Here is a 25,604-nt window from a genome sequence, read left to right on the forward strand (position 1 = left end):
ACAGTTTTAGCAATGTGGTCTGAGAAAGTCAGCTGATCATCAATCATAACTCCAAGGCTTCTGGCTGTTTTTGAAGGAGTTATGGTTGATGTTGATGGTGAAATTGTGATGGAACGATTGGTTTGCTGGAATCACAAGCAGTTCTGTCTTGGCAAGGTTGAGTTGAAGGTGATGGTCCATCATCCAGCAAGAAATGTTAGTTAGACAAGCTGAGATGCGAGTGGCTACTGTCGGATCATCAGGATGGAATGAGAGGTAGAGTTGAGTGTCATCAGCATAGCAGTGGTATGAAAAGACACGTTTCTGAATGACAGAACCTAATGATGCCATGTAGACAGAGAAGAGAAGTGGCCCACGAACTGAGCCCTGAGGCACCCCAGTAGTTAGATGTTGTGACTTGGACACCTCACCTCTCCAAGATACTTTTAAGGACCTATTTGATAGTCCAAACCACTGAAGTGTGGTTCCTGAGATGCCCTTTGCCAGTAGGGTTGATAGGAGGACCTGGTGGTTAACCATGTCAAAAGCAGCGGACAGATCAAGCAAGATAAGTACAGAAGATTTGGATTCCGCTCTTGCCAGTCTTAGGGCTTCAACAACTGAGAGCAAGGCAGTCTCAGTTGAATGTCCACTTTTAAAGCCAGATTGGTTGAAGAAGGTTGTTCTATGTGAGAAATGCAGAGACTTGGTTAAACACAGCTCGTTCAAGTGTTTTTGCAATGAAAGGAAGAAGGGAAACTGGTCTGTAGTTAGATCTAACACAACGCTCAAATTACAAACACATTCAAAACAGGCTGATTGAGAAATGTAATATATATATATGTGTGTGTGTGTGTATATATATATATATATATATATATATATATATATATATATATATATATATATATATATATATATTTATATATATATATATATATATATATATATACACACACACACACACATTTACAAATACATGCAACTAATTAAATACACCTGGATCTGATGCATAAGGAAAACAACTGAAAGTAATTGTATTCCCTGCATGTTGAAAAATGACACTAACTGGTACCTAGTATGGTAAAAAGTGACACCAAGGGCCAAAATGACACTAAACTGATGAGTTAGGAGTGAGAATGTCTTAGATAAGCATTTTGTTCTCCCTTTTAAAAATGCTAACCTCAGCCTCAGTGAGGGAGTCACAGGTGCAGCCGCGGGGGTCCCGTAAGGAGCTGCTAATAGGGGTGCACGTCGATGGTGCCGAGCGCTCTGCTGGGTACACTGGCTTGTGGGGTGAGCTCTTCAGAAGATGGTTTAAACTGCCATGGGTGCCGTTATTTGGGGCAGGAGGAATACCGAGCAAATCTAAAGAGAGAGAGAGAGAGAGGAAAAACAGAAGAACAAACTTTTCTTAGAAGATTTTTTTTAACCAAAATTAATTTCAATACAGTGGTAAAATTATGTTATTGTCGGTTACTGGTACAGGAGGCCTATAACACATATTTAAATAAAACCATATTAATAGTAGGTCTATAATTAGTTTAAAAAGTAGTATAAATGTTCTAAATTAGTTGTTTATTAGTATGTAATATAGATTTATGCTGTAAAATATTAAATTAAATGTCTAATACTTATAGGTGAGAGTGGGGTAAGATTAGTCTTTTTTTTACTAATGCAGTCCTCAAGATAATGGAAAATGATGCCGAAGTACAATGAAAGTGTCTCCTATCCAAATGAAAGTATTTATATCATTTTAAGTTATCAGAATGTATCTACAGTATAACAAAGGGTTCTAAAATAAATTCCCATGGCTCAGTTTGGCCCAGGTTTGTGGTAAGTTGACCCGAGTTGAGTCAGTGGGTAAGACCATCTGTGTGTAAAATGACCATCTGACTGAATCTGATTCAAACCCATGTGAAATAAATAACTTAGAAGCTAATTTAATAATTTCCTTTTACAGACAGTAATATTTTTTTTTCTTAAAGTTAATTTAAACAACATAAAACCAACCAAGTGAAGTTTAAATTTCAATATTGAATTGTTTGCTTCTGAAACAATATGTTGAACACCAAAGTTGTAGCCTTCCTAAAAACAGACTAAACAGAGAGTTAATTTCCAATTATAATTGACTATATGTGGAAAGATATTTGTATTTTATTTATTTGTGATGGTTTTCTTAGAAATATCTGGCAACACTTCCAGGACTTAAACTGATATTATTCAAAAGAGCCCACAAATATGTTATTGCTGACAGGATAACACATATAGCAAGGCAAACGCAAAAAAATAAATAAAAATAAAAATAAAAACACACACATCATGATATTATCTGTAAGAAACGCCATCAACACTATCAAAACAGTAGCATGTAATACTTGTGCAGGGATCTGTAGAACAAGTACAGTATGTTACGTACAGTATGTTATGCTATTTCATATTGTAGTTAAATTTTGTAAGTCGTTTTTGTAAAATTTTGTAAGTCGTGCCAACTACATTATTAAGGGCACTAGACAAAGTTATCGTCTATATAGCAATGATTATTAATGAAAACTATAACAGTAATAGGCCTATGTATTGCTGAATTAATAATAAACAACTGATCCAATCATATACCCCTAACCTAAAGTATTGGTGCAATGTGATATAATTTAACAGTGCTCATTCGTCCAAAATAGAGAAAACATCTTTCACAAACATCTACATCTAAAGTGTTTAGTGTATATAATGAGTGGGGTTATTATAGCACAATTCCCACCCAGACCACACTCATTTTCAAACCCTGGCTATTCAAATTCCCACAATGTGTTTCTCCTTTTCACAGTATGTCAGAAATGATGGGTGGTTCTAAAATACATCTTCACATGACAGTAAAAGTGTACGGTTGCCAGAATGCAGCGGGTGGGTCAACTTACCCACTGGGCTCAACTTACCCCACTCTCCCCTAACTTGTTTTGAAGATGAGGCAGAAGCAGACTCAGAGAGTGAGGGAGAGCCCACTCTTATCAAAACATCTACAACAAAGTCAATTATTACAGAGTTTGCTTCTCTTTTCATTGAATATTTGTAACAACTGGATAATTTGTATTAACAAGAGCCCACCCTCCTTGGGCCACTGCCCCTCAGAATATGTGTGCATGGCCTGCTCTCTTATTTAACACACTTGATTCAGATCATCAGCTCAGTAGAAGTGAGCTCCAAGCATGAACTGTGCTCCGATTGAAAGTGTTCCTACATACTGTTCTTTGTTCCCTTTAGTAAGCAAAATACATTGTAGTTTCCTGCACTTCAAAACATTCATTCATAGATTTGCACTGCCTGCAGTGTCTTAGAGTTATTAGAGTGTGAAGTGTGACATAATATACATAAATACATGTCTCGCACACTTTATTGCCCTTTAAATGGAACATATATAAGCTTCTTTCGAATTGGAATCATTTTGGAATATCCTGTGATGTCTACTTCGCAAGGCATTTACGGTCAAATAGAACAAACATCTGAAGTGATAAGAGATACATACAAAATGTGCAGAGTGGTGGTATGTGAGAACTAGAAATGAGAAGCACTGAAGTAAAGAGAAAAGCTGAATGGGTGAGAAAACCAGACGTTAGGTAACAATGCCGGCAAGCTTCGAAACTCTAGCCTGTCAAGTTACAAGCTACAAGTCACTAACTATGTAACTTCTACAAGTCACTAACTATGTAACTTCCCAACAGTGGTAACAGACAATAAGCCGCCAATGATGGCCACTTTGTTTGTGAAGTGGGTCATTATGTCCTTGGAAGTGATTGTGGTTGACGCTGGTGACAGAAAACAAGACTCTCATAGTTCTGCACAATTTCCCACATGACTCTCTTGGATTTAAACCAGTATTAGCTCCAGAACTCGCATTCGTATATGAGGACTGACCAGTTGGCATTATGTATTATATATTAAATTTAGTATGTTGCTAAATTTAGAAACTTTGATGAAACTTTCAAAAAGTGATGAAGAATGTCAACACAATCATTTTAATTGTTAAAGGGAAGTTGGGGAAAGGGAAGTCGTGACCTAATGGTTAGAAAGTTGGACTCGCAATCGAAGGATTGTGAATTTGAGTCTCGGGCCAGCAGGAATTGTAGGTGGGGGGAGTGCATGTACAGTGCTCTCTCCACCCTCAATACCATGACTTAGGTGCCCTTGAGCAAGGCATCGAACCCCCAACTGCTCCCCAGGTGCTGCAGCATAAATGGCTGCCCTGTGTGTGTGTTCACTGCTCTGTGTGTGTGCACTTTGGATGGGTTAAATGCAGAGCACAAATTCTGAGTATGGGTCACCATACTTGGCAGAATGTCATGTCACTTTCATAACTAAATTCATTTATACTCTGTTCCAAATCAAAGACTTACTTTGTATTTTTGCACTTTGTTTTGTATTGAATGTGCACTTGTAGTGTACTTTAAATCTTAAAACTACATTTAAAAAACTATACTTGCAGATCATTCAATATTAAATTCACTTTAAGGCGACCTATTATGCAAAATTCACGTTCACATGTTGCTTGGATATAAATGTGTGTTGGCAGTGTGTGTACACAACCACCCAATAATGATAAAAATCCACATTTTTTTAATCCCCGTAAGTAAAAAGCAGTTTCTCACAACTATCTGTTTTCAGTACTGCTGCTAATGTGACATCACATTAACCACATGCCCCACACACGAAAGTTGACAGACACTGCCTTTTATAGAAAGAATCGCCCTGAGTGAGTTCACGGTGAGTTGAACACAGTCCGCCAGAGCTGCGCTAACGAGAATGTCTCCCAAAGCGCTTTAGGTGTTCTGTAGCTGGATGTATGATTCCACATACAGTAGCTCTCCACTTACTCCTGGAATCTGAGACGCTGAAGACGAGGTGGATTAATTTTGATTTTGAAGAAGATTCTTTTTGTAGGTGGGCTGGCAGAAAACTGGATAGGCCAGTTAAAACAATGAATGACGTCCACCAACGGATGTATTTCATTGGATCACTTGCTGGAGTCCACAAGTGGGGTAGAAGCCAATGATTGGCTAAGAAGCTTTCACTCAAAGCTTTCCTCGGGCTGCTAATTGGATAAACCGCTAGAATGAAAATCACTCAATACTCATAGGCATGGTACAAAATGGATGGGCCCGGACCTAAAATGGGTGGTAGCACCGTGGCTGCTTGTGATCCAGCTACACCAAATTTCCTTCCTGAAAAACCTTCTTGGCACTCTGTAAGGCTAATGTTGCTAAAGCTACTATTGTAGCAACTTGTTACCAGAATGATTGTAAATATGGAAGTGGGAGTTAAATTAGTAGAGCTCATAATCACAAGTGGGGCTTATAAAGTTTGTAATAGATGTGCGTTGGCACCATGAGTTATTTTTTTATCGTACAGTACAATCAGATGACTGACTTTTAATCCAAGTACATTTTCTGTAAAGATAACCGGCTTATACTAATAGTGGAGCATTTATTTGCAAAGGCTAGCACCGGTATTGCAGGAGCTTGAGCTCCTGAAGCTCCACCCTCTTCCACCGGAGCACCATCCATTTGCATTCAAAGGGGAAGACATGAAAATGATGCGTTTTGGATCATACCTTAAAAGTGGCAATTTTAACTGGCTATAAAAATGACCTGTAAAATATTTTGAGTTTAAACTTCACATAAACACTCTGGGGACATCAGACACTTGTCTTACATCTGGTGAAAAGGGGCATAACTGGTCCCCTTTAACACTTTCAGTCCGGTATTGTTCGCATTTTCCCATCGAGCGCCAAGTTGCTTAAAGGTCCCCTTCTTCGTGATTCCATGTTTTAAACTTTATTTAGTGTGTAATGTTGTTGTTAGAGTATAAATAATATTTGTAAAATGCTAAAGCTCAAAGTTCAATGCCAAACGAGATATTTTATTTAACAGAATTTGCCTACAAAAAACGACCCGTTTGGACTACAGCCCTCTAGTTCCTGCAGGAATGACATCACTAAAACAGTTTTTTGACTAACCTCCGCCCACATGAATTCACAAACAGGGGGCGTGGCTTTGTCCAGCTCTGACGGAGAAGAAGGAAGAGCTGTTTGTGTTTGTCGCCATGTCGTTGAAACGCTGTTATTTTCATCTCTGAGTCCAATCATCTTTGTTTGGGCTTCCCAGGAACACTGTACTTTGAGATTAATGGTTACAATTTATGTTTAACTCGGTTCCCGAAAATTATAATGCACATGTAAAACTATGTGCAGCTCATTTAGCTGAGGACAGCTTGCTGAGGACAACTTTCTCAATCTCAATCAGTTTAATGCCGGATTTGCACAAAGATTATTCTTGAAAGATGAAGCAGTTCCCTCTTTGTCTGAAGAAGGCGTTGTTTATGGACCATGACCGGTAAGTGTATTTTATTATTTAAGTTGGTGCGTTTAACAGTTTCTGTAACTTATTACACAAAGGGCAACGCTGTTTAGCTTTGTTAACTAGATGTTAGTGCTGAGCAAAAAAACAAATGCGGTTTTCATGCGCATCTCGTCAGTAAAAACGCTCCTCCTGTGACTATAAATACATCTCCAGCAAGTGCGTTCTAGCCCAACCACATTACCAGGAGGGCAGCCTGCTCTCAGCTGCTGTCGAATCACTACACAGGTACCGCTGGCCCAATCAGAACTCGTTATGTATTTCTGAAGGAGAGGCTTCATAGAACAAGGAAGTCATCAGCCCGTTTTTGTGACAGTGAAAACAGCAGTATACCGATAGGTGAATTGTGTGAAAAATACTGTGTTTTTTTACACGCAAAACATGAACACATGTTATATTGTACACTGTAAACACAATCAAAGCTACAAAAAAGCACGTAAAACGGGAACTTTAATTAGCAAATGCATTTGCGCCCATTTGTGCGCTCATGGGCATGCTGGTCTAAAAAAGAGGTGTGTTCAGGCAAATAGAGCAACTCAAACCTGCATTGTCAAAGTCTAAAGTCAATGGCGCAATATAGTGTTGCTAGAAAATGCACCTCTGGGCTGGTCCACAGTGCGCATTGGCTTTGCTTATTACAGACAGGGATGTGCATCATACAAATATGCCAAATATTTAAAAACAAAAGGATTACAGTGTAAATTAATTTAATTGTCTATGCTACATAAATATAAAAATGGTTATGATGGATAGTCATTGCATGTATTAGAATTAGGCTACCTATTTGCAATTCAGCCTATTACTACTTATAATGATTAATGGAATTGGCTAATAACTTGAACAATCGGGCCAATATACACACACATATATATTAACTGAGTCATCGTGAAGAGATTTGGTGGATTCCTGCTTGTCCCGTAGATGATCTGCTCGAGCGCTTTAACTTCGTGCATGAGCAGATCGGTTTCTTCGCTTTCAGCTTTTCCGCCAACAAACGGCGCTTGTTAATAGCTATCTGCCGTAGCGCGAGCACATCTCACTCTTAAAGTGAATGGGTGATGACACTCATGATTGGTTTATTGAACATTACACCCATTACTCATTAAGAGAATAGGGACAACCCATTACAAAAATGCACCCCAGCGCACGGACTGATTTCCATCATTAAAATAGCAAAAGTGGATTTGGACACGCCAACGCTTTTTAAATTTAAATTTTACATTTATGCATTTAGCAGACGATCCAAATTTTATCCAAAATTTTAACCCCCCCCCCCCCCCAAAAAAAAGCATTTTATCCAAAGCGACTTATAGATCGTTAGACTTAAGCAATCGTTTATATCGTTAAAATAGGGCCCTAAGTGTTCTGAAAGAGAGAACAATTTTATGACAGTTTTTCTGGAATATCAATTGAAATGTAGTAAGTTAATATATTTTAAATGTACTATTCGCAACTTTATCTTTACAAATGTATAATTTTAAATATATTTACACAGAATATTCGATAGAAGTGACATTTAGTTTACCATAATTACTTGTCAGTACATTCACTACACTTAAACTATTTTTCAAAAGTAATGACAAAATAATATATTCTACCTGAGTGGCTCAAAAAAGCAGGTAATTTAATCAAATAAATAAGATATAAATATACATTTAATATACTGTAAATATAATATAATTTTAACAATAAAACACATTTTAACAATAATATTCATCCGTCCGAAAACGTTACATTCAGTTCTCATGTATTCTTTTTTATTTTTTAACAACTACTTTTTTTTTTGTGAAGTATGCTAAAGTGTTATTTTTCACAAGAGCTTGCAAATGCACACAGTCCTAAGAACTTCAATACTTGTTATTGAACTGGGATGTCAAACTGGGTTTGGTACTGAACTGGGATGTGATTAATATGATTAACTGAACTGGGATATGATTAAAGAGACTCCTTTAACACTTTCATGATACCTCTCAGGAAATTAATCTTACCACATAGGAGGTTGTAGACTTCAATGTTCTCGAAGGGAGGTACAGTCATCTTAGAATTGATACCTGGTCCATATCCAATAAAAATGGCCTGCAAACAGTTACATTTAATTCATGAAATCACACTTAAAACAAACTTTTAGTTTACACTTGGCATTTGCTAAATATTTTAAACATTTGGTTGTCTTTTTGTTTGCAAAGGTTGTGTTTCAGTTGTTGAAAACTGTTTGATAAAGTGTTATTGTCTAATATTTCATGAAGAAAAAAAGCTGGTTCTGAGAAAAGGTTATTTGTTTGCAGATGCCACTTAACATTTTCTTATCTAATGTGGTGAAAATAAGACATTTTTAAATGTGGCTTTAGTGTCCAAGTACTATTTGGGGCCCCTGAATATGTCAACATAACACCCACGATATAGCTCCAAAAACACAGAACACAGTTAAAAATAACTAAAAGCACTTATTTGGATTTAGGGTCACAGAGAGACACACATTCCACTCGCCTTCGGCTGAAACACGGAACAATTGAGTAGTAGAAACTAGATTGATCTCATTTCCTTGACACAGAGTCTTAAGAATGATCATCCTAGCAGGGGATTTCACTTCATCTGAATGGCCTGAAGTGAAGCTCTTGCCATAATAACCATCCCTGTGGTTGTGACTTGAGCAATTTACCTCAACTAGACCGTTGCCTCATAAGAGTTCCTGTAAGATGTTTTTGTAAAGCCTACCAGATGCATTAGACATTCCTAGTCAACCACACAGACCATGGGCACAGATGGCTGAAAACACGCATTCACACACACACACACACACACACACACACACACACACGTCACAGACATAAACAAGACTAAGTCAAAGGTCCAACATGTGGGTTGAGTGTGTGTTTAAAACTGCAATCTGAATACCTTCCAGTTTGAAAGGGAATAGTGCCAATCTGGCACCGAGAAGTTACATTCAATGGACGAGAGTTATGTTTTTTTGTGGGGTTTTTTTTATCCGTTTTTGTGGAAAAGCCCTGTAGATGATAATCCCCTTCATGGAAATGTATTAAGAATTAAGCATAATCCTTATTGAAATGCTTGTCTCCTAAACCTCAGAAGCATAGACACCAGTAAACATTTCTTTCTTCAGTTTCTGCTCGAGCCTCTATGACAGATTTAAGAACTATTTTATCTAGATTTAGGGGATAATGGTTAATTTTGTGATTGAGGGTTTAAGTGGATGGTGTGGAAGGGAAGCTGAAACAGAAGAAAACGCTGGAGCAGCCATGAGAAGAAATGGAGAACTGATGTTTGCCAACATTTCTTCTTCTTCAAATTTTATTTTTTTTACGTGAAGTAATAAATAATTAATAAAAACTGACAGTGATAAATGCTTGTGTTTTACCCAAAGTGGAACTTTCTTTAACTTTTTGCACCAAGAAAAAAACTCTGAATGCCCAGCGTGAAATAAACCCTCAGTGCCTCGTCATGCTCCTGGTGCTTTATGATTCCATTGAAATCATTTAAAGATAAAAAGAATGCTAGCCTTGGGGAAAAAAATTTAATTGTATGTAATTAGAGTACAATTTTGTGATTAACGTTTGTTTCTTAACACACTTAAGTACGCTTAAAAAGTGCACTTTGTAATAATGCAAAATTAAAAGTGTTACTTTAAAGTATATTTGAAATTATTATGTGTTAGGAAGGCATTTGAACCGCAGTCACATCAGTCACAACAATCTCTTTGTCACATCAGACTTTGGTATTCTAAAACCTCAGTATTGAGATGAGCGTGCTTTCCAACCTGCATGTTCATGAAGACGTTATCTGAACCATGGAAGCCCCCACTGCAGTATTTAAGTTCACTCGATTTGCTGTCGGTCAAAGTGGGAGAAAAATACTGTGAAAATACCAGTTTGAGTGCCGATTTAAAAAATAAATAATAAAATCTTCAAATGCCTTAAATCATAGAGAGGTTAAACTTATTTCCAATAAGTCATTAATGTCTTAAAGATATATATATATATATAAACTCATTACACTCAAAAAATATTTGACAATTTACACAATTGAATTGCGTATACAATTGTATCCATTTCATCTATTTATTTGGATTTGCACAGTTTAAACATAAACCTAATTTAATGTGATGCATATTTGTCAGTCATACACAAATTATTATTATTTTGAGCATCAATTCGATTTTATATAAATCATATTTTCAAAATGCATTTATTCAAATTAGGATCAGCATACATTTAAAATACATTTCTTTTCAGCAAAAATATAAAATATGGATAGCTATGGAACAAGGAATATTAGCTAAAATATTTGAGATGAAAAGAAATTGGATTTATCAATGATAAATATATAAACCTGGTTATTGTACATACATACATACATACATACATACATACATACATACATACAATTGATATGTTAAACTGACAAATATGAATTACATTATATATAATTTGTTTATGTTAAAACTGTGTAATCCAAATGGATGGACATTTTATATGAAATGTAAATTTTTTAATTCAACTTTTTTTTTTTTTTTTTACATGACGTGCATCAGATGTGGTTTCTCAAAGCTCAAACTCACAGTGCTGCTTGCCAGCCGTGCTGCATGTAGAGATGTGCTCTCTCTATACGGATGTTATTGGCAAAGTGAAGCCGTTTGGGCAGATGCTCCTTCAGATACGGCCTCATCGGCTGATCAGGTTCTCTGCACTTCAGACACAGAAAGAGAGAGCGACAGAATAAAGGATTCAATATGATAAAGAGGAAGATCTGGTCTATAAGTGAGGTGTGGGGATGTTGAGACAGGATCATACCGAAAGATTCTTTATCAGTCCTTCATAATCAACTGCCAGATGAAAACAGGAAAGAAAAGAGATGGATCGTTGGACTTACATTTTATGAACAAAACACTTATTTTAATGAGAATTTCTTCAACTTCAGTCACTTTAGGCGCAGTTTATCAAGCCTCAACAGTTTTGGGTCAGAAATATATTTTTTAATGCTCACCATTTATTACACAAAAAAATCCTGTGAAATATTATTATCATTTTCGTTCTATTTTAATATATATTAAAATGTGATCTATTCTTGTGGTGGTAAAGCTGAATGTTCAGCATCATCACTCCAGTCTTGAGTGACTCCTTAAGAAATCATTTTAATATGCTGCTCGTGAAACATGTTTTATTATTATCAGTTGAAAACAATTGTGCTGCTTAAAAAGAACAGCATTTGAAGAAGAATTTATTTGCAACCATTCAACGATTTTGTTTTTACTGTTACTTTTGATCAATTTAATGCATCCTTGCAAACATTTTACATCTGCAATATTTCATCTCAAGTTCGTTATGGTACAACTAGTACTGTAACATTTATACAGATATTTAATGGATGGATTTTCTTTCTAAGACCAGGGTATGAAAAAATGAAATCTAAACATGGCATATGAAAACCAACAGAAATAATTGATAGGCCATTTTAAAAGTCATGTGACCTTTATACCACAAATCTGCTAATTTTTAATAAATAAAAATCAACCGCTGCAACATGAAAGTGTCAATAGTTGAAGAAGCACTCGAATACAAAAACACTCGAGCAACAAATGAATACTTACAGGAGAAGAATTCATCAGGCAAACGTTTGGGACGGACTCTGGCTGCAGGACCCTGGATGACAGTGATGTCATCGATGTTATCCAGATAATCAGAGACGTACACAGCTTTCTTACATGACGCTTCTTCCATCCCTGCATGTTTCGAGACACAAATCAAGACAAAAACATTCAAAATGAACTATTTACCATTGCTCATTTAATTGTGCATGTAAAAATACCTTTATTTTATTTCTTTTAAAGTAAATGATGAGAGTACATTTTTGGGGTAAACTACTACATTAAAACATTAAGACCAGTATTTAAAAAAAAAAAGAAAAAAAAAAGAATGAAGCATCGAAGAAAAAAAAAAACATATAATTCACCAACATTAAGGCTTACAGCCAAACCTCCACATCTTTCATTATTTTCTTGAGCGAGTCCTAATTAAGCATCAGTGATGCAACCGAAGTTCAGCGCATAAAAAACATACCAGCTCAATATGCATTCACAGTCACTCCAACCACAAGGGCAGAGCGGAAACAGACAATTAAAAGCCTAAGAGTCAAAATTAGCATGCTAGCAAGCCTCATGGCGTACTCCAAGGGCAGGATACACATGTGCAATCCCACAGATCTTTAATTTGCCCTAATCACAAATGAAGACACGCTTCAAGCAGATGTCACTCACTGCTGAAGAACTTCTGTGATACCTCCCAGATAGATGGGAACCAGTACTATTTTAGTATCTCTGAGATGCTGTTTTCATTAATACTTTCAATTAGTCTTTATATTTGATATTTTTGTTTTTTGATTTTAATGTTACTGTTTTTTATTAACATTTGGCATTTTTATTTTTTGTCTTCCTTTTAAATTCGAATTATTTAGTAATTTTGTTGTGTGTGTCTGTCATATATGTATGTATATATATATATATATATATATATATATATATATATATATATATATATATATATATATATATATATATATATAAATATATATATATATATATATATATATATATATATATATATATATATATATATATATATATATATTATATGTCTGTCAAAATGTGTTTTGGCAACTAGCTGAAATAAAATAAGTTTGGTTTTTAAGTTAATATTTTATTTTAAGTAAAAAAAAAAAAAAAAGTCATTTTAGTTTAATTAAATATAATATTCCTTAGAACTGGCCACATTTTTCTAAGTGAGGCTTCTGACCCCATTGTAACTCTATTTATCTAAAATTGGATTATACTGTACAGTAGATTATATCAAATTTATCTGCATACATTAGCTACACTCATAAACACAATGTGATATGTGATCTTATATATTTCATTCCTAAATGTAACTATATTATCACTCATCTCTTAATATAAAATTGGATATACTGTATAATTTCATCCACATACAGTACTTAAAGTATACTAACAAAGGGCTATATAGCTGCTAAATGCGACTTTAAGGCATGAAGATATAAAGATATTATAAAACTCACATTCATTATTTTCTATAAAACTGCTTTGAGGCATTGGATATGATAAAAAGTGCTTATGATTTTGCCAAAATGTCTTTTTGCGTCTATTAATGTGTGTGCGAAAGACACACAGTGCTCACCGTGATCAGAGACCAGAACCAGGTTAACACATCTGTGCAGCTGTCTTTGCCTGAGACCCTCCATCAGCAATCCAATAAGTCTGTCGACATTCAGTAAAGCCTCAATGACCTGCAACACAAAAAATCATTATAATTTGGAATGCATTTCACCAGCAGATTCCGAATCATATTGATTATGAACAGTATTTAACAGCACTAAGTCCAAAAAAAAAGAAAGCTGGCTGTTATGTTTCTTCTTTGCAGCTGTGCACTATGTCAATCATTGCAAATGTTTCTTGTATTCCATTCACTTCATCGAGAAATCATTCAGTTAATGCTTCATATCCTAAATCAGACATTTACCCCCAAAACTAAACAGAAATTGAAGTTTTTCAATTCATTTCCACGTGGTTTGTCTTCAGGTTACCTGGCTACTCATTGGTCCATATCGATGACCCGCGGAATCAGGCTCTTCAAAGTATAAGGTGTAAAAGTCTGGCCTAAAACAGAGTATATACATTGTAAACTGGAAAACAATAGTAAATAGCTAAGAATAGCATCTAAATTAACAATGAATTCAAGTCAATAATAGTATTTAACATCAGTGAATCAACCTAAATACATACATTTACACATTTTATGAGTTAAATAAGGTAGAAATAGTTATTTGTGGTAACAATTGCCGTTTTTTACAGTTTAGGCAGAACCAAACCAAATCAGTTATTTAAAAAAAAAATAACTATAGATTAAAAAATGCGTTACCTTTCTCCTTCAGGTAAATGCAGCCATTCAAAGATTTTTGCCACCCTCTTTTCAAAGGGAATTTTCCTAAAGAAAGCAAAAGAATATACATTTTAAATGAGGTAATTATCTTCAAACCTACTATTTAAATTATATCGTCCTTTTAAACTAATTTGTTGGCCCATTTAAAATCTGAAATCTTCTATTGAGTTCAGCAGAAGCCTATATTCAGAGTCATTATCTGTGTAAACTGCTTAAAACTATTAATTCTGAATTTATTGTAATATGAAGTGTTGCTCATAACTGCTAGTTTTAGATGTCAATTATAGCCAGTCCTAACAACTCACAAATAAACTCTAAAATCCAGTTGATAACAAGGTTAAAAAAACTCACTTGTCATATTTCACCCAGAAATCTGGGTATTTTCCATTGACTTTCACGTCAGATCCAGGCCAGAAGAAAGTAGCTGTTTTTAGTTTGTTTCTCATGGCTGTGAGCCAAACCTAAAAACAATCACAGGAAAAACTGGATGACAATGAAAAAAGATAAAACACACTTGAAAAAACAATTGCACGCAAAGCAAGATGAGAGAGAGAGAGCCTAAGTATAAAAAAGTGACAGCGATAAAAAATACAAACGTAACAAATTACATTACATTATTATACTATAGTTACTTCGATTTTAGTTTTAATCAAAGTTTCAGTAATTGTGTTGTTTTTATTAGTTTTTTTTAATGTTGATATAGTTTTTAAGTTTTCGTTTTTTGTTTGTCTTTCTTTATTAAATGTATTTATTTTAGTACTTCGAGAACTGTTGCATTGGCAAGTTAAATAAAAATACATTTCAGTGTTTCTATATTTTATTTAAGTTAATGCTTATTTTATTTTATTATATATAATATATAATAATAATAGCCCTGGGTTGAGGAACTGGCAGTCCTGTTTCAATCACAATCACAGTTCATATGGACCAATATCTGACCTTTTTATCCCCCCAGTGCACCATGCACCAACAGACCCCCTTAAATTTTTCACTCTTTGTTATATTGCAGCCATTGGCTAAAATCATTTAAGTTATTTTTTTTTCCCTCTTTAATGTACACACAGCACCCCATATTGACAGAAAAACACAGAATTGTTGACATTTTTGCAGATTTATTAAAAAAGAAAAACTGAAATATCACATGGTCCTAAGTATTCAGAGCCTTTGCTGTGACACAGCAAATAACTTCTGTTACAAATGATCTGCTCTTATCATCTGATCGTGGGTGTATCTCTCTATTAGTTTTATTGGATCTTAGTGCTGCGTTTGACACAATTGACCACAACATTATTTTGCATAGACTTGAACACTCTGTTGGCATTAATGGAAGTGCATTAGCATGGTTTAAATCGTACTTATATGACCACCATCAGTTCGTAGCAGTGAATGAAGATGTATCATATCGATCACAAGTGCAGTATGGAGTAACTCAAGGCTCAGTACTAGGGCTGCTACTCTTCACGCTTTATATGTTACCCTTGGGAGATATCATCAGGAAACATGGTGTTAGCTTTCACTGTTATGCTGATGATACTCAGCTCTATATTTCTTCGCGGCCTGGTGAAACACACCAATTTGTAAAACTAATGGAATACATAGTAGATATAAAATACTGCACGACGAGTAATTTCTTACTGCTAAATTCTGAAAAAACAGACGTGTTAATTATAGGACCTAAAAACTCTGATTTTAATAACCTAGAACACTGTCTAAGACTTGATGGTTGCTCTGTCAATTCTTCATCATCAGTTAGGAACCTAGGTGTGCTATTTGATCGCAATCTTTCCTTAGAAAGCCACGTTTCTAGCATTTGTAAAACTGCATTTTTTCATCTCAAAAATATATCTAAATTACGGCCTATGCTCTCAATGTCAAATGCAGAAATGCTAATCCATGCATTTATGACCTCAAGGTTAGATTATTGTAAAGCTTTATTGGGTGGTTGTTCTGCACGCTTAGTAAACAAACTAAGCGTCACATCTGACAAATGAACAAGTGACAGGGAAAACAAGAGAACACAGTCAGATGAGCACATGGCCAACAGAACTGAGGTCATGTGGGTTTTGTTTCTGGAGCATACATCCTGGATCCCACACCAGAATTATAAACGCAAATGCCAGGATCCTGACATTATGCAGAAACAAAGCCCACAAGACACAACACCGAACCAAAAACAGAAAGTGTTACACAAGTGATGGGATCCAGAAACTAACATTAGAATGAAAACCAAACAAGAGTGTTGGGATCCTGACAAGTAGCATTTTTATATTGTTGTGACTTTTTTATGTCATGTACAGTAGGCAGCTATTAATGGTAATAAACTATATTTGCATTAGAAAATGATAACTCATTTTGGTTAATTATCTTAACATTTAAACACTACCCTTACGAAAGGAAAATATATTTACCAATATATTTCTTAAAATATATTGTGATATATTGTAATATATTATTTTCCCTTTTTATTTTCTAATATTTTATGTATTTGAATACATTTAATAATATATTGATGATACATATATTATATCATATATTGCAAACTATACAAATGATTGCCGCTTTCAATATACTGCAATATATTGGAAAAAATAAATATATATAAGAATATATGCCTAATATATTACATGATATTTTCCAATATACTGAAATATATTTTTGTTTCATAAGGGTAAATGCTAGCAGGGGATGTAAACTGAATTTAAAGATTTCACAAGAAAATTCCCTAATCTTTATTAAGAATATAACCAAAGAAATCAAATCTATAATTACTGAAGATGTCTTTAAACTGTGCACATTGTTTTTGAGCTTCATGTGTGTGCATATACTCACGGGTTCACCCTGGTACCATGCAGGGTTAAATTTCTCATCAGCTTTCAAACTGAAAGAGGCATTGTGAGTGACATCATACATGTTATTGTCCACAATTCCATGGGATTCTGGATATAGTCCCTGCAAACGAAAAAAAAAAAAATACTCATTAGAAAACAGGAGCTAAGCAAAATAACTTTTAATGTCTGAAAAGCAACCACTGGAACTAAGAGTAATTTACTAAGTTAGCCATTTTTTCATAGGAACTGCAAAAAAAAAAAAAGGGTGGCAGAACTACTAAAGAGCAATTGTGGCTTAATTTCTACCTGACACTTACTGTCACTATGGTGTAATGATTTGGGAAGGTCTTAGTGGGATAAGCAGGTCGCATATACGGTGTAGAGGTCCCACATTTCCCTGAAGAGACAAGATGAGATTAACCAGCGAATCTTAACCTGTTTTTACATTAGTTTAAACCAGTGGTTCACAACCAGGGGGCCAGGACCCATTAGTGAGCTTCAGAAACCTTCCAAAGGTGCTTTAAGATTATTTCAAATTATTCAAAATAAGACCAACCAACCATTAAACTTTGAAAATATATAGAATATATAAAATAAATATTGACATTTGATTCATTATTTAAACACAATGCTAAATGTTAAGACATTTTAAAGGCGACATAACACACAGTTTATGCCAATCTCAAATTAATCTTGGGTACCTATAAAGTACTACTGCAGCCTTCATATCTCTGAAGAGTCTTTAGTTTTATCAGATTTATAAAAGACAGATGTACCTCTTCTCTCCGAAAACAGCTGAATTGTTTTTTTTTTTTCTTAGTGTACACCTAACAGATATGACAGATCTAATTCTCAGGCCAGGGTCAGGCTCTGAGTGAATGTGACATACTGAGTTTGCTGATGACAGGAAGCAGGCTGCTGTACGCTTTCATGTATCCTGCCCTGAATCCATCCAGAGACACCAGAAGCAGCGGCGGTTTAGAAAACCTACAGAAGAAGACGACGGTTTTTAGAAATGCTTGTCATGGCATGGAAAAAGTAGCTTCCCTTTTCAGTTGAAGTACCCATGGGTAAAAATAGCAATAGGAAACTTGAGCAGGGTTTCACCCAGAGAACAGCAGATGTTGATGTATGTCTCCAGCAAAGCCCAAAACAACCTCTCTCTCCCAAAACACCAAATACTCCAACCAGACCAACGGGGAAGAACATGCTATCAGGCTTGAATTACTGCAAAATCTCTCAATAAATAACAAGCTAGCTTCATGCATGGTCTAACTTGTAATATTATTAAATGTATTTTCTATTTATTCTTATTTTCTCATAAAGCCTTTATCTGTTTTTGCATGAGTGATTTAATAGACTCTTTAGCTTACTGTAGATGTCCCTGTAATGACAACATGTTACGGTAACAGTCCTGCCTGCTTACATACAACTCTCATAGAGCATTTCAAAACATTACAAATAATACACAGTACAGACCAAAAGTTTGGACACACCTTCTCATTCAAAGAGTTTTCTTTATTTTCATGACTATGAAAATTGTAGAGTCACACTGAAGGCATCAAGGGCTATTTGAGCAAGAAGGAGAGTGATGGGGTGCTGCGCCAGATGACCTGGCCTCCACAGTCACCGGACCTGAACCCAATCCAGATGGTTTAGGGGTGAGCTGGACCGCAGACAGAAGGAAAAAGGGCCAACAAGTGCTTAGCATCTCTCGGGGAACTCCTTCAAGACTGTTGGAAGACCATTTCAGGTGACTACCTCTTGAAGCTCATCAAGAGAAGCCAAGAGTGTGCAAAGCAGTAATCAAAGCAAAAGGTGGCTACTTTGAAGAACCTACAATATGACACATTTTCAGTTGTTTCACACTATTTTGTTATGTATATAATTCCATATATAATTCCACATGTGTTAATTCATAGTTTTGATGCCTTCAGTGTGAATCTACAATTTTCATAGTCATGAAAATAAAGAAAACTCTTTGAATGAGAAGGTGTGTCCAAACTTTTGGTCTGTACTGTATATATATATATATATATATATATATATATATATATATATATATATATATATATCCATAAAATCTTAGCTCAATTTATTGTGATACTAATGAATTCCAAACTATAATAAAATGAGCGATGAAATAAAATGACATTAAATGTACAATTTTCTTGAGTTTTCTCTTTTTTTTCTTATGATGAGATGCAATGGCAGCAAAAATGATTTTAAAGTTAAATCACATGGTTCATTTGTGTTTACAGCAGTGAATGCCATTGTGGCCAAAGCTGAATGCATTTCAGAGTATGTTGAAAACTCAGAGTATGTTTATTAAAACCGATGAAGCCTCATGTTTATTAAAGCTAATGGAAAAACAACACTTACCAAACAGTGCATTTACCCAGAGCCAGACACACACACACACACACACGCCTAAACATCTCTCTAAATAGATGCATTCATATACAGTGCCATTTAAAGGTCTGAGTCCACATGTGATTTATAACCTCATTTAAACTCGGAAAGACATATAGTTTTAGCATGCAGACAATTTACAAAAAATACATGTTATGATATAATATTAATACTATTTCTAGACCATTAAATAATTGCATTGGTGACACTGACCAGGTGAACTTATATGTGCAAAAAAAAACTTTTTACCTTTTCTTTTTTTTTTTTTTTTACTTTTAACACCATTAGACATAACAGAAGTCTGTCTAAAACCAATGTTCCTCATACAAAATCTCTGCCTGTGAAGTATTTTGCTAAGTTTTGCACTAAAGCAGCTGTCTTAGCTTTCAGTCACAGCCAGTGGTAATGTTCTCAAAGAAAAAATACATATTGTGGCCATAATAGTGGCCACCACAATGTGCCTAGAAAACCGATGAAGCCTCATTAACTACAGAAGGAGCTCATTTCTAAGTGCTGAGTTAAGGATATTAGCCTGATCTCATTTATAAACATAAGTTTGTTACCCAGCAGGACACTGAGGAGTCCTGATGTCCTCGCAATCCTCTTCAATCCAAGGTTTTTCACCTTGAAGGAGAGAAGGAAGAGAAAGCAAGTATTAATACTAACTGGAAATGCAGCTTAGGTGTATTCTTCTTTCACTTTCCAATTTTCTAATGTATCCTTTGATTAAACAGAGAGAAAGAGAAATGACAGGACAATGAGGAACAGTTCACTTTTCAAAGGCAGGAGAGGGTGCAAATGCATTCAAACATAATCAGTCTGGAAATCCTGGAACTACATCAGTCCTCTAATGATAAAGATGACACAGTCCAGGTAGCTTTTGTCAAGTGATAGTGATTAGCTGTCACTGGCTAATGCACAGACAGGAATAAACATGGCTGTGTACATAAGCTTTACTGAAGTAAGGTAGTGGAAGTATGAGTTAACAGCCAACATGAGAAATCTTACATCCCCATTGTGTTTAACCATAGACAGTAACAGAAATGGACACAACGACCCCATTGCATTCAACGGAGACAAGTGAAGTCAATTAGAAGTACGCACATCCTGGGGATCGAGCAAACTCAAACTGAGCTTGATGACGTCGATGTGACGTGAGCAACCTCTCTGACAACTGTAAGTCTTCTAATAGCATAGACTTGCCACATACCGAATTATTTCCAATTCCTTAAAACGTTGTTGAACAATTTTGTCCCGTTGCTTTTATGGACTCTCATGTAAACAATTTGTGTTTTCAGAGGATTCAAAGAGCAGATGCGGTGCTTTCAACTACAGCCAAATATTTTGTTTGTTTCGTCACAAGGACTGTATTTCATTAACCAGATGTTTTGAGTCAACAGTCAGTTTTACAAATGCTTGTTTTCTATACTAGCATTTCTTTTAAGTTGGTTTATGTAATGTTTTCAAACACTTAAAAACAAGTTAACTACAATTAAATAATTTATTTTAAATGCAATTAGCTGAACTTATATATATATATATATATATATATATATATATATATATATATATATATATATATATATATATATATATATTGTGACGAGCACTCCCAGGAATCAGCGTCGCCCTGGAAACCAAAGCAAAACACCTGCACGTCCTCGTCACCGGCTGATCGGTCACAGCTGCTCCCCCTCAGCCAGCACATTTAAAAGGAGCACATGTTACACTCAGAAGAGGTTCTCAAACCGAATGCAACAGTGGTCTAACCTCTCTTCTCTCTTCTCTCTTCTCTCTTCTCTCTTCTCTCTTCTCTCTTCTCTCTTCTCTCTTCTCTCTTCTCTCTTCTCTCTTCTCTCTTCTCTCTTCTCTCTTCTCGCTTCTCGCTTCACGCTTCACGGAAAGCAGCAAGTGACCGACAGCCCACACACTTTGGAGCACGTCAGGACACCCACTTTCCCCTTGATTGTCACAGAAGAGCAAGGAGAGCACACGGGAAGCACCAACCAGTGGAAGGCGGATCAGGACACTTCACCAGGCACCCTTCACTTTTCAATAAATCCACCCTCCGGGGCATTTAATTCATGCAATCTCTTGTCGAGTGTTTCTTCAACCCGTGACTATATATATATATATATATATATATATATATATATATATATATATATATATAAAATATTCATCCACTTAAGTAGAACTTAAAGGCATAAGACCTCCCATAAAATAAAAAATAAAATTCAGTCATTTACTCACCCTCAAGTTGTTCCAAACCTAAAAGAAGATATTTTGACTTCTATAGAATGAGAAAAAAATACTATGGAAGTCAATGGGGACCAGCAACTGCTTGGTTACCCACATTCTTCAAAATATAGTTTGTGTTCAACAGAATAAATAGAGGCTTGAAACAAAACGGGGGTGAGAACTTAATTTTTTGTGTGAACTATTAAATATATAAATGTAATTTCATTATGACTTCTATTGTCTTTGAAACATGGTTCTTTAATGACAGGTGTAAGGTTTGACAATTTGCTATATAAAGTGTGACACCATAACTGTATTACATAAACCATGTCTTTTTTACAATGTAATAAAACTGAAATGCTTCTACTGCAAATATTTTAAAATCCAATACAGAAACTAACTTTCAAAAATACACCTATTAATTGGAGGAAATATGTGATGACTACACTATTCTGTCCATCCACACCCAAAAAGTGACCAGAAATAATCAGCTGAACATTTGTGAAAATATTCATATTAATATTTACAGTGAAAACACCATGCAGGGAAGTTTCGCTGTTTTCTGTCCAGCTGAAGGAAAATGAACTCCAGGCCCAAATAACTTCAGATCCATCACAACCTCACAGACGCTCATGAGCCTTTTAATGAAAATCATAAACCTAACCCTTTAAGGATTTCATTAAGGATTTGGTCAACAAAAATGTCTTTATTGACAATCCAAAATATCTATTTTCATTTATATAACATAAATGGCAACTAACACGTAGCAGTGTACAGTAGCTATGAGAATGCAAAGCTTGTCTTGTACCTTCACATTTGCTCTTGTAGTTTGAGCAGCAGTCACCCACTTTCACACAGTCTTCAGAGCAGGAGCAGAGGCTGTTGAGCAAACGCTCCTCACCGCAGCGGAATTTCGAACACGTCCAGCTCTGACCTTGAACACAGTGAGTGACGAAAGTTAAACAGCAGGGAAGAGATGACGTGGGAAGAAATGACAGTATCATGGTTGTTGAGCACTTCGGAGCTTATAGAAGAATGCTTTCCAAACCAATGGAGCACATACATCGTATTTACTTGCAGACCTTTGATTTAAAACTCATTTTGTATTGGGAGATTTAATTACAAGTGAAAAATAAAGTCAATGGAAGTGGAAAAATGGTTTCTGATTCTGAAAGGGACAGTTTACCTATTACTCATCCTGCGTTTTAATTCAGCAGATCATTTTGAGCAAACACAGACAATTCTTCATGAGCTTTACATACTGTCAGGCTGTAAGGCCACAGACAAGCAGGTGACAATTCGTACAGCTGAGTCTTTACTCATTTTCAAGAAACATCTAAAGACTCATCTTTTTCGCCTGCACTTAACCAACTAACACCAGCACTTTTCCTTTTCTTGCCTTTTCATTTAATAAAATAAAAAAACCTGGCTATGCGTTCTATACTAGACTAACTGAGACTTGTCATGGCACTTGTATACTGTTGTTGTTCTCTTGTTGACCTGACTGCTTCTATTGTTCTCATTTGTAAGTAGCTTTGGATAAAAGCGTCTGCTAAATGATTAAATGTAAATGTAAAATGTAAATGTGACAATATGAAAAACAGCGGACCCAAAATGTGAGCAACTAAGAGAAGTAAACGACGATTATAATTTAATACTGTAAAATATGTTACATTTTGGGAACATTTGCCAAGTTTTTGATCTCCGACCTCTTATTTTCAGTCATTTTCACAGAAACACTGAAAGACCAATATCTGAATGTGCAGCAATATGCTCAACCATTAACACGTGTGTGTGTGTGTGTGTGTGTGTGTTTATCAATCCAACATTGATAATAAATCAGTATATTGATTTCTGAAGGATCATGTGACACTGAAAACTGGAGAAATTATGCTGAAAATTCAGCATAGAATCACAGAAATAAAATATATTTTAAAGTATAGTCAATTTTTTGTCAAATAAATGCAGGTTTGATGACCATAAGTGAATTCTTGCAAAATCATAAAATAGAAATGTATCCAAACTGTTTTGTTGTATTGTGTTTTGTCATTTCTATTAGTTTTTTTTTTTTTTTTTATGTGTTATATAGTTTTTGTTAATATTTCAGTTTTAATTGTAGTTGTATTAGCATCCAGTTAAAATAAATGCTTATTCTATTTTATTTCAGTTAAAGTTGATTTTAATGACGTTTTTATAATAACCCTGATGTAGATTCTGCATTTTAGTTGTAATTATTATTATTTACATTATATTACAATATTATTATTTAGTTGTAACTATTATGAAAGATATAGTATTATTATTACAATTAAAGTTCAATCATAAAAAAAAAAAAAAAAAAAAAAAACTTGGCTGTCATGCTTTCAAATAATGATATCACATATTTGTAACAACACATTATATATCACATATCTTAAAAATTCCCTAATTTCTTTCTTCTGAAACTTGACTGGTCTGAGGAATGCAACTGCATGAATGATCTGTGGGAGATGTCATTAGAATAAGTAAATGATAACAGAAATCTTAACCACAAACACTAAGGTCTAGAATTTGCTAGCAAGATAAAGATCATGTATGTGTGTGTTTGCAGGAAATAGAAGTGTTTATCTTGAGACATACCAGTAAAGCTTTATTCTAGAAAAAAGATGTCAGACATAAACATCTATAGCTGTTTTACTGGCAGTTCCGTTTGCCCCAATAAGGAGCTATCCATTTAAAAATTTGAATTAAAATTAGAATTTACACTCAATACGTTATTACTACATACTGTTTTATAATGTAATATAATACTAAGGGCGCAGATAACTACCACTTTTTGCAATAAATAGTTTTTGTCTTCTGTGTAAAAATAACTTTCCTGGGTATATATTTTTTTGTAATAAAACAATTTGGTTTCATAAACTTGTATGGTTTTCTAGCCTTGACTCTTACGCACAAAGATTGTTCCAGATTCTCTGAATCTTTGGATGATATTATGCACTGTAGATGGTGATAACTTCAAACTCTTTGCAATTTTTCTCTGAGAAACTCCTTTCTGATATTGCTCCACTATTTTTCACCGCAGCATTGGGGGAATTGGTGATCCTCTGCCCATCTTGACTTCTTAGAGACACTGCCACTCTGAGAGGCTCTTTTTATACCCAATCATGTTGCCAGTTGACCTAATAAGTTGCAAATTGGTCCTCCAGCTGTTCCTTATATGTACATTTAACTTTTCTGGCCTCTTATTGCTACCTGTCCCAACTTTTTTTGGAATGTGTAGCTCTCATGAAATCCAAAATGAGCCAATAGTTGGCATTACATTTCAAAATGTCTCACTTTCAACATTTGTTATGTTATCTATATTCTATTGTGATTAAAATATAAGTTTATGAGATTTGTAAATTATTACATTCCTTTTTTTACTCACAATTTGTAGTCTCACAACTGTTTTGTGACTGGCCAGATGGCGCAGTCCTTTGTAATTGACTGGTCTACTGCGTACAGCACCCTGGAGATTTGTCAATTCATAGAAAACATGGTATGGATTGTAGCTTACCAACTCGAGCCAAAATCTGTTGATGAAACATTTGAACTGGCTGACCCACAAGAGACTGATTCATAAGCATGACTGGAGCAGGACATTTCTCAGTGGTAAATGTCAAGTGTTGACAAGTATGCTAATTATGAGATATTACAGCATCTCCTCGAAATGATGTTAACCACATAGAAATTTTACAGTGTTCACTGTGTTTGTGGGCAGGCAAGTTGGCGACCTAAAACATGGGCGG

At 35.1% G+C, this 25,604-nt stretch overlaps 1 protein-coding gene across 2 annotated transcripts in view; it reads right to left on the minus strand.

The window, feature by feature from the left end:
* LOC113063407 (ectonucleotide pyrophosphatase/phosphodiesterase family member 1-like) overlaps nt 1-25,604 on the minus strand; it is a 56,565-nt gene that overhangs the window by 21,434 nt on the left and 9,527 nt on the right. For both annotated transcript variants that reach the window (XM_026233769.1, XM_026233770.1), the window contains 15 exons: nt 22,643-22,768; nt 20,157-20,217; nt 18,071-18,168; nt 17,499-17,578; nt 17,183-17,302; nt 14,705-14,814; nt 14,333-14,398; nt 13,998-14,070; nt 13,592-13,700; nt 11,992-12,123; nt 11,195-11,226; nt 10,963-11,090; nt 10,162-10,231; nt 8,375-8,462; nt 1,163-1,347 (listed from right to left, as the gene is read on the minus strand). In XM_026233769.1, the coding sequence (XP_026089554.1) occupies nt 1,163-1,347; nt 8,375-8,462; nt 10,162-10,231; nt 10,963-11,090; nt 11,195-11,226; nt 11,992-12,123; nt 13,592-13,700; nt 13,998-14,070; nt 14,333-14,398; nt 14,705-14,814; nt 17,183-17,302; nt 17,499-17,578; nt 18,071-18,168; nt 20,157-20,217; nt 22,643-22,768 (1,478 nt within the window). The remainder of the gene's footprint in view (nt 1-1,162; nt 1,348-8,374; nt 8,463-10,161; nt 10,232-10,962; nt 11,091-11,194; nt 11,227-11,991; nt 12,124-13,591; nt 13,701-13,997; nt 14,071-14,332; nt 14,399-14,704; nt 14,815-17,182; nt 17,303-17,498; nt 17,579-18,070; nt 18,169-20,156; nt 20,218-22,642; nt 22,769-25,604) is intronic.

The sequence above is a fragment of the Carassius auratus genome, chromosome 45 (assembly GCF_003368295.1).
Source record: "Carassius auratus strain Wakin chromosome 45, ASM336829v1, whole genome shotgun sequence".
NCBI lineage: Eukaryota > Metazoa > Chordata > Actinopteri > Cypriniformes > Cyprinidae > Carassius > Carassius auratus.